Here is a 14,734-nt window from a genome sequence, read left to right on the forward strand (position 1 = left end):
TTTCTACATCTATCCACCGACAAACTAGACGCGGTCGCAGCGATGGCCCCGAAACGCTCAGGCATGGACTTGCTCTTCCATCCGAAGAAAAAGACGACCCAGGCATCCCCTCGGAAAAAGGAAGGCACACCCTCTGGGGCTCCTCGGGCAGTCCTTCACCGACGAAATCCCCACGCGCGCCGCTGGCGAAGCCACGGCCACCGAAACCTCAAGATAACGATGACGACTTGCAGCCCCCACCGCCCGAGGGCCCTTACCAGGAGTTCAAGCTGGTCTCTTCCCAGCTGAACGGGTGGAAGTATGACGTGATGAAGTTCGACTCGCGGAAGCCGGTCGACTTCAAGGATTGGGAAAAGCCTATAAAGCTGAACAGGAAGGAGCCTCGCCGCGAGCCCGAAGATACCGCCAGCATCGAGGGACCGAAGCCCGTAGGGCCCATGCTTGGGCCGGATGGGAAGCCTGTTGTTGGGCCGGATGGACGTATTGTGATGGTGGATGCGGAGGGACGGCCAATACGGGCTGGCGAGGGTGGGAGCACGGGTGGCGACAGGGGGAAGGACAAGCCTGGGCAGAAGAAGCGGTTCCAGAAGAAGACGAGGCAGGTCTTCCTGGTGCCAGACGAGGTGCGGAAGCTCAGGAGGGAGGAGCGGTTCCCGTGGGTAATAGAGGACTCGGCTGGAGATGAGACTTGGGTGGGGAAGATGGAGGAGGTGGCGAAGTCGGAGACACATTGCATGTTCATGCCTGCCGACAATAGTACGTTCAAGCTCGTCCCAGCACATCGATGGTACAAGTTCCAAAAGAAACCAAAGTACCGTGTACCGACGCTGGAGGAAGCGGAAAAGATGGTAAGTACTCGACACCGCTGTGACGGCGTCATGCTACATTGTGCTCCGCCCTTAGATGAGCAACATCAAGAAGAACCAAGACCCTGAACGTTGGCTGCTGCGCAAGCGGAACGGTCAGGGCCCGTCGGTGGAGACTGCCGCTTTGTTCAAAGCTGAACGCGAAGGCAGTGGTGGCCCTGTGCCAAGCTCGAGTCTCGGCCCAGGGGGCCGCCGTCTCAAGGCGGTTGACGACGGAATGAGCGGTCTATTCGGAGATGACGAGGAGGAGGAGGGCGAGGGTGAGGGTGAGGGCCGTAGACGGAAAATGAAGCGCGAGCTTGGTGCGGAGGGTGACGTTGACGAGATGGACTTCGAGGAGACATTCGAGGATGATGAGCAGAACATGGAGCCCGATGATCGGGATGATGAGGAGGCGAAGGAGCTTGAGGTACGTTACTTCGCGAAGTGCGAGTTATATTCGTGTGCTGACTTAGTCATACAGGAGCGGCTCAAGAGAGAGTACAAGAACGCGAACAAGACTCGGGAGGGATACGTCGACGAGTCAGAGGACGAGGACGAACCGACGCTCACCCGGGCGGGCAAGGGTTTACGCAAGACCCTGCAGAAGCTTGAGAAGGACGGAGGTTACGAGGAGAGCGATGATGACGAGAATCCCTACGCGAGCGGGGTACGTTCATCTGTTCATGAATTGACATGTTGTCTCACACCAACTAGGAGGAGGAGGAAGAGGAAGAGCCGATCCCCGTCCATACTGGTCCTGCTATCATCGTTCCCGAGCCGAAGCCGGGGCGTCGAACCTCAGGGATCTTCTACAAATGGAACAAAGACGCCAGCTTCGAGTCAGCCGTCTTCACAGATCAAGGGCGAGCCGTCCGACTCACGGCCCACCTCCCCGGTCATCCCGAGCCACGGAGGGCATTCTGCTCTTGCGAAGCGGGCGATGAGTCCGAAGATGCCGAAACTCGAGTCGAACGGCATGGGTCGCGCTACGAGCCCGTTGGCAGTAGGGTCTGTCAAATCACCCAATGGCAGTCGTGCAGTCAGCCCTGCCCATGGAGGAAGTCGTGCCGGTAGTCCCACATCCCCTGTCAGCCCCGCTGTTGCGAACGGCGTTAACGGCTCCGCGAAGCCGAACGACAAAAAGCGCAAGGCGAGCGATGATCCAAACACGAAGCCCAAGAAACGGAAGGCCCTCCCGCCGCTCGATGACCGCACGGTGATCGAGTGGCTCAGGCAGACCCCGAATGCAGCAACGCGCGACTGTATCCATCACTTCCAGCCGTATCTCACAGACAGCGTGAAGAAGCACAGGTTTACGACGCTTGTGAAGGAGGTTGCGCAGTTGAAGGACGGAGTTCTTGTCCTGCGACCTGCCTACCAGTCGGTAGGTGCGCCGTCACCTCCACAGGCGACCGCCACTGCTACGGCGTGAGTACGGCACATGTGGCGCTGATCGATATGCACGGACGCTTTCTTCAATGTACTAGTATCCTGAGTGGGTGTATACGCGGTTATTCCAGCCATTTGCTCTGCCTCTAACTTACGAAGAGATGCCGTGTTGAGGCGTGCGCCTGTCTTGCGAGTTGTCTTGCGAGTCATTGGAAAATAGTGAGGGATCATCATCGTCTGTGACAACATGAAGCTTTCAGTAGATGTTCAGACCTGGTTATTTTTGTGCCCAGACTGCCTGACGTAACTAGTCAAAAGGCGACACTGCCGGCGGTTGGATGTCAGAGAACTTTGCTTGTGCACATGCAACATCAAGCCTTCGGAGTCCAGCCCTTGACAAGGTCGACAAACGGCCTAGCATTCAGAGTCACCGAGCTGTAATGTTGCACGGTACGCACACGCTACCCCCGGGTCACAGCGCGTGGTATGCCCTCAGGCTGCTGTAGCTTACCACGCCGTCGGACGCGTGAGTCTCCGGGCATGCTAGATAGGCGTGGATGACACGTTAGTCCACGACTTGTGTGCGTCCGCCACGAAGGACGCAGAACCTCACTGGCACGTTGCCATGGTTCACCAACGGTCTAGCCATCTTCAAGGTGCTTCGAACTCCATTCCCTTGAGTAAGCATAGCGAGCAGCCTGATTCACGGCAGCATGGTTCCTCATGTTTCTCGCGTGTGGATTGTCTAGCCTCCTCGTGCTTGCGTCCGCGATCGTTGCGTCGGTGGTAGAGATCCGCGTGTTTCTGGTACAGAGGCTGTGGAGATAATCATTCCTCACCTGCGCCACGCCTTGCACGGTCAGTAATATTGAAGCATTGGCTGTCCAAGGAGCTTCTTCACCGCATTCGTCAATTGGCGTTGGGACCCAAGGTTTCCCCATCGAGCACATAGGCTTCTCATAGCACCAACGCCCGTCGCTTCCTAGGGCGAGGCTGAGCTTGCGCTAACAGAGAGTGCGTGAGCAGCTTCTGGAGCCTGTAAACAGAGGTGATTTGCTCAGATAGGCTCGTGGACCATCTACAGCGGAGGGAACCATCAGCTTACAAGAAGCCCGGGTCCCTGCCAACCCTGCATGTTGAACATATCGTGGCAATAAACTCTGATCATCGATCTACGTGCCTGTCAAACGAAGTGAACGTGCCCAGATTGCCACTGTCCATGCAGATGAGGGTAATCACTAGCATGCCCGGTGGGTATTCAGTCTGAGAGATGGACGGACGCAATCCAGTCAGTGTGTAGATGCCGCACCATCCTATAGTGGCGGCGAGCTTTGTCGGGCCCGGGTCCCTGACACTAACGAGTTTGAGTCTCCTGGCAGCAGAACTCTCCTCATTGCGCGTGGCTAACTTGCGGCCTGCAACGGTGGCCAATCAATCACAGTTCCTTGCGCATTGCTGCTAAGAGGAACGCAATGACTTACCACAGCAGACAGACCCCAAGCACGAATCACAGCATACGACTCGTGTTTTTGTGTCCGCAGGGCCGTTGTATCAAACCCGTAAAACAGACGATGTTAAGCCGGTGAGATATTGCTGATGTTAGGCAAACAGCAAGCGAATGATGTTCTGCTCTGGAGTAAACGCGGAAACTTGTGAGTGCACAAAACGGAAGGATAGCATATTATGCAGGTAAGTGCCGATGCTACAGCCAAATGGTCACTGAATGTCCCGGTGATTGATCCAGAACCGCTCATAGACACCTCCCCCGGTGAATATCGAGGGATGGCGCATGGAACCATAGTCAAACCAGCGCCCACGACGTGATCGATCGAGATCAACATCAACGTTCAACCTTCTCTTCATATAGGTTCGGTGTGCCCAATCAGCTTCATTGGGCGTATGCGTTACCCCCGACCACCCAAGTGGCAACAAAGCTCCTTACACCGCAAAGCAATTCGTGACGGCGAATTGAGGTGCTCAGAGTGATTCATAGGCGAGTCCGGTGGCAAAGATCGTAAACTGCCAAATAGACTGTAATAGAAGCTACGTTAGCTTGCATGACACTCCCTAGGACACATGTACAATTGAAGATACACATACATAGACACCTCCTTATTCAAGCAACGCCCAACACATAACTCAAGGGTAGATCTCAGCGGCGAGCTGGTCAATCAACACCTTCAGCCTGTCCGCTTCGTACTTCACCAACGTCGCATTGTTCTCGAACGTGATCGCCTCCGTGAGACCGGGCAAAGTAGTAGCCCCGTATCCTATACAAGACAGTAAGTAACATGCTGACCGTCGATACCAGTAAAGGACTCACCGAGCCACTTCCCAGGTGCAACGCCGAGATGGCGGTACCACTCGCGGTCCTTAATACCGTCTGGGTGGATGAACCCTCGCTCGAACCCGACGAGCTTCTTGTTCACCGTATGGACGCGCTTCGCCGCTTGGATGAACTTCTCGCGCAAGTGTCTATCTACGCCGTCAAGGGACGTGTTGGCGTGGCAGCTATGGGCACCGTGTTCCAGGCCGCGCTTCCTCCGCTCGCGCTCCTCGCGCAGGCGTGCTGGTGCAGCCCGAGACGCGGCTTCGTCGTCCGGCTATTATCATCCCGCTTGACTGTCACAGGGCGGGGCAGTGGCTTATGTTCCGCGGTATCTTTCGCATACCTGGGTTTGTCTACCTTGTGCTTTGACACTTCGTGCAGGTCCTCCTCGCAAGGCTTGTGTAACAGCTCGCGGATCTTGCACCACGCATTACGCAGGCGGTCCCTAATCGCCTTGCGTAAAGCGATACGCCTCGCGAGGCGGATGAGCTCGCGCTCCGCCTCGGTCTTCTCCTCGTCAAGTGCCGCACTGGCTTCATGGAGCGAGTCGATCGAGGCTCGGAGGGAAGAGAAATCTACGTCAAGGGACGAGCGTTCCGCAAGCTGCTCAACACTGTCGCAGAACCAATGAGCTAGGCACGGGATACGACAAAAAGAGGCGTACCTGTCCAAATATTTGTCAAGCTGTACGGTATAATGAGTTGTGTTGATCGGGAGCACGACGGCATCGGCGAGACGGAGGGTCTGCAAACCCAAGAACTTGGCCACCGCAACCTGTGAAGAGATCCCCGTCTCAGCGACGGACGCAACCGTGAAACAGACTGTGCTTACGTGTCGCAAGAAGCCCGGATCAGCATACAGCTCCTGCCACCGCTCGGAGTCGAAGACGGAGTGATAATGATACACAGGGTCAGACCTCGTCGAGCTAAACCCATTGTTCGTGCTCGCAACCTACGCAACTCCTTGGTCAGCACCTCTTGAACCAGTAGTCAACGAAAACCCCACATACCCCGATCCGCTGCAAGAACACCGTATAGTCGCTCCCGGAGCCAAGCACACCTACACCCAGCTCGTCCACAGCCATCTGTGCCAACTCATCTTCAATATTTTCCATTGCCTCGGCGTCAAAGTGGTCGCCCGTCCGCCCGAACAGCGGCCCTTGGTCGTTGCGCGCGTCCCAGAGCGTCAGCCCGGGCTTGGTCGGGTGCGCGATCTCCTCCGCGGCAGAGCGGAGGAAATGCGCGAGCGAGGGCGAGCCGGAGGCAGAGAAGCGCGAACCGGAAACGGAAGAGTCTTTGTGGGCGATATGGTCAGTGCGCCGAGAGGGAGAGAAGGGAGGAAGGACGTACCGAGGTTGAGATAGCTGACGACATGGTCGTTGATCCAGTCCTCGAAGTCCTCGCCCCACTCGGTGCTCCCAATGAGACCGTACTGATGTGCGCGCATAGTCAGCAACAGGCTTCACTAATAGATGAACCGCACTTGCCTCTTCAGCATCCCAGCTCGCGATGACGATAGTCCTGATAGGCTTCCATCCTAATTTGAGCAGTGCGCCCAGCCCACGGATAACCTCGTGAGCGGACGCAGTTCCTGAAGACGGGTCGGTTGCACCCATGACCTAATCACAGCCCATTCAGCCGACCGAACGCGGATGTAGCCCAGGTCCAGACATACCCATGCTGAAGAATGATGAGTATACTTCACACCCTCAGTCCTGGGAACTTACCATCACGATGATTGCCAACAACGACTACCTCGTCCTTTATGTGGCCAGGGATAACGCCCATCGTGTTCCAAATCGGAATGACCCTATCGTCCACTACACAAATCATGATCCCAGTCAGTTCCTACCCTGCATCCCAAAACGATCTGCGACCCACCGTGGTTCACCAATTGATAGTCCGGTTCTGCCCACCTTCTTCAATCTCCTGCAGAAGTACTTGGGCATTTGACCAGGAGATGGGCAGACTCGGGATGGACGGGATGTTCGTCCCTTCCGTGCGCGTGCTGTTCTCGTAGGCTGGGTAGCCGGGAGTCGTCGGATCGCTGTATGCATACAATTGAGCACGGAACACATCGTAGCGAAAGGGGCAGTAATGCCGTACCCTGGGTAAATGGAGAGGAATTGGGTACTTCCTCGCTGGACTGAGGTAGGGTTGCGGGCAGGACCGTCAGGGTAACTGTCGCAAGTTCAGTTCGCAGTCAATGTCGGGAGAGAGGACATACGCTTCGTAGCCGTTCTCAACTGTAACAGTCCCATCATCGCGAGGATCCGAGTAGATGAGGCAAGCAACAGCACCGCGCTCCTGTGCGCCCTTGACCTGGACAATCCGAGGCGTTCAGATTCAGCGGCGACTCGGAACAGCGACAAGACGCTACTCACCTTCAGACCACGGAAGATGCCACCATACCTCGTGATCACGACTGCGCCGTTCAAATCGACACCCTTCGCCTCGAGCTCGTCGTAGTCCTGCTTCCTCCCGTAGTGCGCATACACCAGTCTACCCTCCGCTTCGCCTCCACGACTCAGTCCATGAAACGTAGGCACCGCATCCGCATACTTCCCCGCCTCGGGATCAGATTCGTCCGCGACCTCCTCTAGCTCCGCCGCCCACACTGCACCCCATCCTCACCCAAGATCTGCAGGCTGCGATCGAGAGGAGTGTTCATGACCGGGTAATACACATCGATCCATGCCGTCGGCGCATCTTGAGAAGCGATGCTGAGGGTCGCGTTGCGAGACTCGGCCGACCCTGCGGAGAAGACGGGCTCCGCGCCAGGAACGGGTATGTTGAGCTCGCGCTGGAGGAGGGCCAGAAAGTCTATGGAGGTCTTGTAGTCGCCTTCGGAGCCGGCGAGGTGGGGAGTGGTTGCGTACTGGCGGGAGGCGGCGAGGGCACTCGCGGGGTTCGGAACGGTCCTATGTGACAACACGGTATCAGGGGATATGCACGAAAGGCCCAAAGTTATGATAAGTGCTTACAGGAACTCTTGCTCTGCAAGCTTGCCGAATGGCACCTTGTTGTCATTGAGCCTGTACTGAGGACGCCCGACGCTGAATGCCTGCGTGAGCCAATATCCCTGCTGACTATCAAGTCCCTTGGCGACCTCGCGAGCCGAGCTGCAGATGTAGTACACGAAAGTGCAGAACAGCACCGTCGCAACGACGAGCCTCTGTCTCAGAGCCTTCCGGTCACGCAATGGAGGCGTCGGGTCAGCAAGCGGTGTCGGAATAGCATCGCTGGGAGGTTGTTTGTCAATAGCGCGTAATTCGGGAGGCTTTTCCGTGCTCATGGTGGTTTCACAAGGAGACCATGAGGAGCTGCGAATGAGAAGGTGTCTGCGGAAGTCGTCATTTCGTGGGACAGATGCCGCAGCGGCACCGTGACGCATTTACGAGGTTGGATGGTCTCAAACTCACCCCTAGGCCTCATAGACGGCGTATCACATCAAGGAAATGAGGCGCAATACGTTAAATGGTCTACCTGTGTCCTTGACATAGAACGTCTATAACATTGAGCACCACTGCAGGCAGTACTAGTAGACAGCGATTGCTTCGACCGCCATGCAACGCTTAGACGCCCTAGATGGGCCCGCGCGATCGAGATCGCGGACCGTCGCGCGGGCGTCTATGTTACCACTTCTGCAGCCGCCATGTCCGACTCACTCGCCATCGCCGCGCCCGCCGACTTCCATGTCCACCTGCGCCAGGGCGAGTTTGCTGCCTTCCTTGCCCCCCATGTCCGCAAAGGAGGCTTCAGGCTCGCTTATGTCATGGTACTGGCTGCCTCTCTTCCACAACATCGGTATCTGACCATCGCTCCAGCCTAACCTCAGACCACCCATCTCCAACACCGAGGAGGCTCTCCTCTACAGGGCGCAGCTGCAGGCCGCAGACCCTACTATTGACTACTTGATGACTCTGTACCTCTCTCCAGAGCTCACGCCTGATGAGATCCGGAAAGCAAAACGCGCAGCGTAGTTGGTCCGTAGTTCCGCTTTCCGCCCTCGCGCTCACAGGTCGGACCGTGTGCTCAGGTGTCAAGTCCTACCCTCGCGGCGTGACAACCAACTCTGATGGTGGCATTGAGTCGTATGAGGCTACTACCCCGTGTTTGAGGCGATGGAGCAGGAGGACATGGTCCTCAACCTCCATGGCGAGGTCCCGTCGGACGCGTCCACCAACATCTGCGTCCTGAATGCCGAGCCTGCCTTCTTGCCTCACCTTCGGAAGTTGCACGCACGCTTTCCCCGCCTGCGCATCGTTCTCGAGCACGCGACAACACGCGCTGCTGTCGAATGTGTCAAGAGCCTGGGCGACACTGTTGCTTGCACCGTCACCGCGCACCACCTCGCGCTGACTGTCGATGATTGGGCCGGTCAGTCGTGGCACTTCTGCAAGCCCGTTGCGAAATACCCCGACGATAGGCAGGCGCTCCAGGACGTTATCAAAGAAGGTGCGTCGTTTGGAAATGAATCCTACCTACTCACAGTACATCTCGTTCCAGGGCATCCCCGTTTCTTCCTAGGTTCTGATTCGGCACCACATCCCCCGCACACAAAATCCACGGCCTCACCTCTGCACGCGTGTGCAGCGGGCGTATACACCTCAGCCATCCTTCTCCCCCTTGTTGCCCATCTTCTCGACTCGTTTGGCGCGCTCGGCCGCCTCGAGGGATTTGTGAGCACCTATGGGCGGGCTTTCTACCGCGTGCCCGTCTCCCAGAGTGAGGGCAAGGTGGTCATTAGGCGCGTGTTCGGTAGGTTGGTTGAAGAGCAGCTAGTACAAGGCAAGCAGAGCGTCGTGCCCTTCTGGGCAGGGAAACCGATCGGATGGGAAATTGTCGAGTCGTGAAACGCACTGAACTAACGGAAGATCACGGCACCCGTGTATCACAGAGTACACCATCATGTGTACCAAGAGCAAATCACATCACCAAGTACCCGTGTCTCTCGGTCGTCTCTTCTGTCCGATGCGAATGAGGTGATGGTTTCAGTGTCAATCTGTGCAACTGGCGCTGTTGACGGGCTAGCGACGATACCAGGCGCCCAATTATAGGTGCGCTGAGCTCATTGGTACTAGTTGCTCAATGGATAACGCGTTGGCTTATGAATTGGGTCCGTGATGCCGTCCTTGTCAGAGTGCGCTGCGATTATGTTTCATGGCGTCGCCAACCCTCTGTAGTGATGAACCCAGTCCCAAGTCACCAAGCTACCGATGCCGAGCCTTAAGCTTACACCGTCACACAGGCGGTGACTCAGCGCGCGTTGTTGATCTCGGGGCTACTTTATCAATGGGCATCGCTGGAGTATCGACTATTCCCTTCCATCGCCATCGTCCCTAGTAGCCTAGCCCGCACATCCTCATTCCGTCATGTCAATCACCACAGAAGGTTTTGCGCCCCTCGACGTACTTGGCGCAGGCAAGCCCTGTCAGACGTACTACAAAGTATTGGGCCAACTCACCTCGGACAAGGCCCCTATCATCGTGCTGAACGGCGGGCCTGGCTCGTCGCATGGGTACTTGCTCTCCCTCGCCGACCTCGCTTTGCCGTTACATGGCGGCGCCCCCGTCGTGTTCTACGACCAAGTCGGAGGTGGCCGTTCGACGCACCTGCCCGAAAAGAACGGTGACACCGCATTCTGGACCGTGCAGCTGTTCGTGGACGAGTTCCATAATCTGCTGAAGCACCTCGGTGTGGAGACCTACGATATTGTGGGGCATTCTTGGGGTGCAATGCTGGGCATGGAGATCGCGGTCAGGCAGCCGAAAGGACTGAGGAAGCTGGTGCTGTCATCGGGGCCGACAGCTATCTCACTCTGGGCGGAAAACACCCGAAAGTTATTGAAAACCCTTCCACAGGATGTGCAGGTAAGCCTCGATTTAGAGCAATGTAGTTCTTGGTTCGATAGTACCCCTATCTCAGGACACGATCGTCAAGCACGAAAGCGATGGCACCTTCGATTCTCCCGAGTATCAAGCGGCGATTGGACATTACAACAAGCAGTTCACTCTGAGACTCGATCCCTGGCCTGAAGAGGTGCAGAAGTGTTTCGCTGAGATGGACGAAGATCCTAGCGTATACCTCACCATGTAGGTGTCTTTGGTGTTCAACTGCGATACCGTTCCTGATGGGGTTCCTGTAGGCAGGGGCCTTCGGAGTTCACTATCACGGGCTCGATCAAGACTTGGGACATCCGTCCAGAGCTACACAAAATCTCCGTGCCTGTCCTGCTGACGAACGGTGCATTTGATGGCGCCTCGGATGCCGCCATTGCGCCCGTCTTTCAGGCAGTAGCAAAGGCTAAATGGGTTACGTTTGCGCGGAGCTCGCACATGGCGCACTGGGAGGAACGGGAGAAGTACATGCAGCTTGTCGGCGACTTCTTGCAGGCGCTGTAATCGGTAGGAAGGGAGTGCCGTATTTTGCAACTTCTGAATAGAACCTGCGTTGGATGACTGATTGTCAAGCGCAAGGTGCACGGCGTCATGCGCGAGGTGAGCTGAGCTGACTTGATCGAGTATAGCCTGCACAGCGTGCGGCGAAACGGCGGTGCCCTATCCGACGAGCTGGCATCATCTGCGATGCACTCCTGGGTGATCGTGCATGCCTACGGCATAATGCCGCGCAGCCGGCTAAAGACTGAGTAGCTCCAAGACTGAGCAGCCTGGGCCTCGCAAACAGCTTCTGCGGCACATGATACCCAACGTAGTCGAGTCCTCTTTCACAAGCTCCCAACTTCTTCCCTACAGTCTCTACGAGAAAGGCGAGAGCTGGTGTAAGCACTCAGATGGTACAAGCGGCTTTCCCATGCTGAAATAGTGAGATAGCGTCTTGTACGTTACGTCTGTCAAAGGTGGAATCTCACCTTTCGCCTCCTCCAGAAATCTCTACGCCTGGCTCCAGGTTGTTATCGAACAATGCCAAGTACACAGTATCTCCTGGCACGCCCTCAGCGTAGGCATACAGCGGTGTCCCGCAGTCACCGCAAAAGATACGCTGCACTGGTTTCCCCGACATGCTTCGCCCTTCTGCACCTCGGTACGTCTTCGGTTGTCCCTTAACAATCTGCAGTTTCTCCATGAGCACTGGCGCCAGTAACCGTACACTGTTGCATCGAAGCTCGTGGAGTTAGAATGCTACCAGGCGAAGAGGTATAGAGGTACGCACGGCTTCCGGCAGCCTTCTGGCAGTCTGTACAATGACATATGGCCGCCTTTGCGTTCTCGCCGAACCCATCTACTACACGAAGCGTGATGAACCACAAGCGCAGCTACCTGAGTATACATCTCAGGATATCTCTCCATGCTTCTCTAGGGATGCATATGTGTGTTCTCACCTTCGACGTCTGGCATAACTTTTGACGGTAGGGCAACGAGTGATAGCAGAGTACAAGAGCGACAGCCACCAGGTACGTGAAATCAACGCAAGTCTGTCATATAAAGCTTCCTTGTGCGCCACTGTTTGGTTGCTCCTAGCTCCTACAGTGTCTGACGGCCATATCGGACGCCGCCCGGATAGTTTAGTAAAGAACCAGCCCAAGATCAATCACTGAGACCACAGAAGACCCAATGGTGGTCCGTGTTCGCCGAGCCTATGGTACGAGATTAATTCCAGCGGTCCCAGGCTGAGCAGAGAGGGTTTACAGAGACGCCGCAGTGTATGCGCATATGTATCGACTCCGAGGATCATCGTACAGATCAGACTACAGTGTACAGCGTGTCACTTGACGTGGTCACGGGGTCGGATCGCTGCCTATGCACAACGCGACATGGCGGTGTGGTAATGTATACTATGTGTTGGACCAAGGAGAGCGGCCGGACAGTGAGCGGGTTCCCCGTCATGTGGCGGACTTCGTTTTCTGTTCCACGACATGTCGTCGCCGACCTCATGCAGGGAAGCCCATCAGGCGCAGCTGAGCGCTGATGCCAGAACACTTCGACTCGGATTCCGTCGATTCGATTTGGACTTTCCCGTACGTACATAGCTCCCTTGAGGATCGTGTCGCCGTCCATGGACTCGGAGATGTGTAAGTACCACGCCTCGCGAGCCCGGGAAGCATGCTCCTACTTGACGAGGCCACAGATGGCGGCGTGTCTGCCCCGACAATGATGTCGAAAGCCCGGGCAGGGTCCAGTGGTCAAACATGCTAGGCGAGTGATACTTACTGATAGACCATCTTTCGCAGATCATGGAAGGGGGCACGACGCCGACTCCCAGCCTAGGAAGGTTGCTGCCAGTGAGTGGCCTTTTGGGTCAGCACACAGTACATCCGAGTAATAGGTTTTCGCAAACTCCTATTTGGTAGCATACAGTACAGTTGGACATGCACACGAGCGCACATACTACCGTGGCGGAGAATGGACTTCTGCTAGTATCACAAGAAATATAATTACACATTGACCTTCACCAGTGAGTAGCGAGTCCCAGACTGAGCCCAGCCTGGGCCTCGCAAACGGCTTCTGCGGATACATTGACACCTAATATAGCTTGCAGTCCTCTTCCAAAAGCTCCTAAATCACAACCCCCTACACACTCTATGCGTACGAGAAAGGCGAGCGCTGGTGTAAGCACTCAGATGGTACGAGCGGCTTCTCCCATGCTGGAAAGAGCGATCAAGCGTCTTGTACGGTATGTCTGTCAAATGGTGGAATCTCACCTTTCGCACTCCTCCAGAATATTTCTACGCCTAGCTCCAGGTTGTTATCGAACAACGCCAACAGCACACAGAATTTCCCTGACACGCTGCCCTCGGGGTAGGCATACAATGGCGTCCCACAGTCACCGCAAAAAATGCGCTGCACTGGTTTCCCCGACATACTTCGCCCTTCTGGACTTCGGTACGTCTTCGGTTGTCCCTTCACAATTTTCAGTTTCTCTATGAGCACCGGCGCCCAGTAGCTGCACACTGTCATCGTGGCTCGTGATATTATACTGGTGAAGAGGCGGAGAGGTACGCACGGCTTCCGGCAGCCTTCTGGCAGTCTGTACAATGGCATATGACAGCCTTTGCATTCTCGCCGAACCCATCTACTACACGAAGCGTGATGGCACCACACGCGCAGCTACCTGGATATATATCAGCGTAGGCTCTCCAAGCTTCTGCAGAGATGTATGCGTGTACTCTCACCTTCGACGTCTGACATAGCTTCAACGATAGGGCAACGAACGGTAGCAAATACAAGAGCTATGACAGCTACAAGGTACGTTACCTGAAGTCAGCGCAGGTCTGCTATATATACAGCCTCCATGTGCCAGTGCACTGTTATTTGGTTGTTAATACAGTGCCTGACAGCTATAAACAACACTGCAATCCTGAGGTCATTTTGCACAGTGTGACGTCGTCTGGAAAGCGATAGCTCAGGGTCAGTGACAGCGGCACTGGCAACCCGAATAGATTGGTACCTGAGTAATGAGTCAAGAACTACACAGCCCAAAATCGATCACTGAGACGACAAAAGACTCAATGGTGGTTCGTGTCCGCCGGCGCCGATGATACGCGGTTAGTTCCAGCTGAACAGATTGAGTTTACAGAGACGCAGTGCATAGGCATATATCAGACTCGACCATGGTACAGATACAGGCTAGCAGCTGTCAATGACAATGCGAGACGCGTTCCATCCCGAACGAAGCCGACGTCATCATCACACTATCAAGACGCTGAACGTAAGTAGCATCCATCAGACAACCTGATACGTACACTCGCAGTTGTAGATGAAGCTCACCTGTGGAGATACATTGCGGAGAGATGATGACGAGAGCGTTTACTTGCTCTTCGGGGGCTCGGCGCAGCCGCATGCGGGGTAGGTGCAGGAGCCGCCGTTGGCCTGAACGTTTGCGCAAGTAGCCTTGTCCTAATTTCCCAAGACCCGTCAGTCCTCGCTCTGCGTCGTACAACAACAGCTGCCATATCAGGTACTCACAGACATTGTGTACTTGATTTGCAGTGATTGCGATGTCGGTGTAGCGACTGAGGAGAGAGATGGCGCGACGACCGTCCTTATATACGCCCAGGACTACCGACCGCCCTCAGAACTTGTATCATATCGCTAGACATGCAGCATCCCGTAAAGTAGGAGAATAGATGGGCGATCGCCAATAGCCGCATGAGAGTTCGTCAAGCATCCAAATGCGCAGCCGGTAGTAGGCCCCACCATATGCAGCAC

General features: G+C 55.7%; 6 protein-coding genes across 6 annotated transcripts; 4 read left to right on the top strand and 2 right to left on the bottom strand.

Annotated features, from left to right (window-relative positions):
* Positions 1 to 42: 42 nt before the first annotated feature.
* On the top strand, positions 43 to 2,280 carry B0H18DRAFT_925141 (uncharacterized protein; the record flags this gene model as incomplete). The annotated part of the gene is made up of 6 exons (XM_048041617.1): positions 43 to 150; positions 192 to 848; positions 904 to 1,275; positions 1,330 to 1,515; positions 1,563 to 1,616; positions 1,651 to 2,280. The coding sequence occupies 6 exons, from the start codon at positions 43 to 45 to the stop codon at positions 2,278 to 2,280; spliced, it is 2,007 nt and encodes a 668-aa protein (XP_047901451.1).
* A 1,615-nt stretch (positions 2,281 to 3,895) lies between these two features.
* B0H18DRAFT_968096 (Zn-dependent exopeptidase) lies at positions 3,896 to 7,870 on the bottom strand. Its single transcript, XM_048043468.1, has 15 exons — positions 7,550 to 7,870; positions 7,189 to 7,486; positions 6,950 to 7,168; positions 6,793 to 6,887; positions 6,672 to 6,746; positions 6,457 to 6,612; positions 6,273 to 6,375; positions 6,053 to 6,184; positions 5,916 to 5,997; positions 5,576 to 5,859; positions 5,398 to 5,517; positions 5,231 to 5,340; positions 4,861 to 5,179; positions 4,561 to 4,840; positions 3,896 to 4,507 (listed from the first exon to the last, which is right to left on the bottom strand). The coding sequence occupies exons 1-15, from the start codon at positions 7,858 to 7,860 to the stop codon at positions 4,377 to 4,379; spliced, it is 2,715 nt and encodes a 904-aa protein (XP_047901452.1). The 5' UTR covers positions 7,861 to 7,870; the 3' UTR covers positions 3,896 to 4,376.
* Positions 7,871 to 8,209: 339 nt separating this feature from the next.
* On the top strand, positions 8,210 to 9,462 carry B0H18DRAFT_968098 (uncharacterized protein). Its single transcript, XM_048043469.1, has 3 exons — positions 8,210 to 8,343; positions 8,393 to 9,023; positions 9,075 to 9,462. Exons 2-3 carry the CDS (start codon positions 8,690 to 8,692, stop codon positions 9,419 to 9,421), a joined length of 681 nt encoding a protein of 226 aa, XP_047901453.1. The 5' UTR covers positions 8,210 to 8,343; positions 8,393 to 8,689; the 3' UTR covers positions 9,422 to 9,462.
* Positions 8,221 to 8,548, top strand: B0H18DRAFT_1112766 (uncharacterized protein; the record flags this gene model as incomplete). The annotated part of the gene is made up of 2 exons (XM_048032862.1): positions 8,221 to 8,343; positions 8,393 to 8,548. 2 exons carry the CDS (start codon positions 8,221 to 8,223, stop codon positions 8,546 to 8,548), a joined length of 279 nt encoding a protein of 92 aa, XP_047901454.1.
* Positions 9,463 to 9,681: 219 nt separating the features above from the next.
* On the top strand, positions 9,682 to 11,023 carry B0H18DRAFT_21872 (proline iminopeptidase). Its single transcript, XM_048037172.1, has 3 exons — positions 9,682 to 10,438; positions 10,494 to 10,660; positions 10,714 to 11,023. Exons 1-3 carry the CDS (start codon positions 9,941 to 9,943, stop codon positions 10,967 to 10,969), a joined length of 921 nt encoding a protein of 306 aa, XP_047901455.1. The 5' UTR covers positions 9,682 to 9,940; the 3' UTR covers positions 10,970 to 11,023.
* A 285-nt stretch (positions 11,024 to 11,308) lies between these two features.
* B0H18DRAFT_21921 (Mss4-like protein) lies at positions 11,309 to 14,019 on the bottom strand. Its single transcript, XM_048037173.1, has 5 exons — positions 13,974 to 14,019; positions 13,699 to 13,913; positions 13,530 to 13,637; positions 13,204 to 13,476; positions 11,309 to 11,413 (listed from the first exon to the last, which is right to left on the bottom strand). Exons 2-5 carry the CDS (start codon positions 13,712 to 13,714, stop codon positions 11,355 to 11,357), a joined length of 456 nt encoding a protein of 151 aa, XP_047901456.1. The 5' UTR covers positions 13,715 to 13,913; positions 13,974 to 14,019; the 3' UTR covers positions 11,309 to 11,354.
* Between the last annotated feature and the right edge of the window lie 715 nt (positions 14,020 to 14,734).

This window comes from Fomitopsis serialis, assembly GCF_022376445.1.
Source record: "Fomitopsis serialis strain Sig1Antser10 chromosome Unknown B0H18scaffold_1, whole genome shotgun sequence".
Lineage (NCBI taxonomy): Eukaryota > Fungi > Basidiomycota > Agaricomycetes > Polyporales > Fomitopsidaceae > Fomitopsis > Fomitopsis serialis.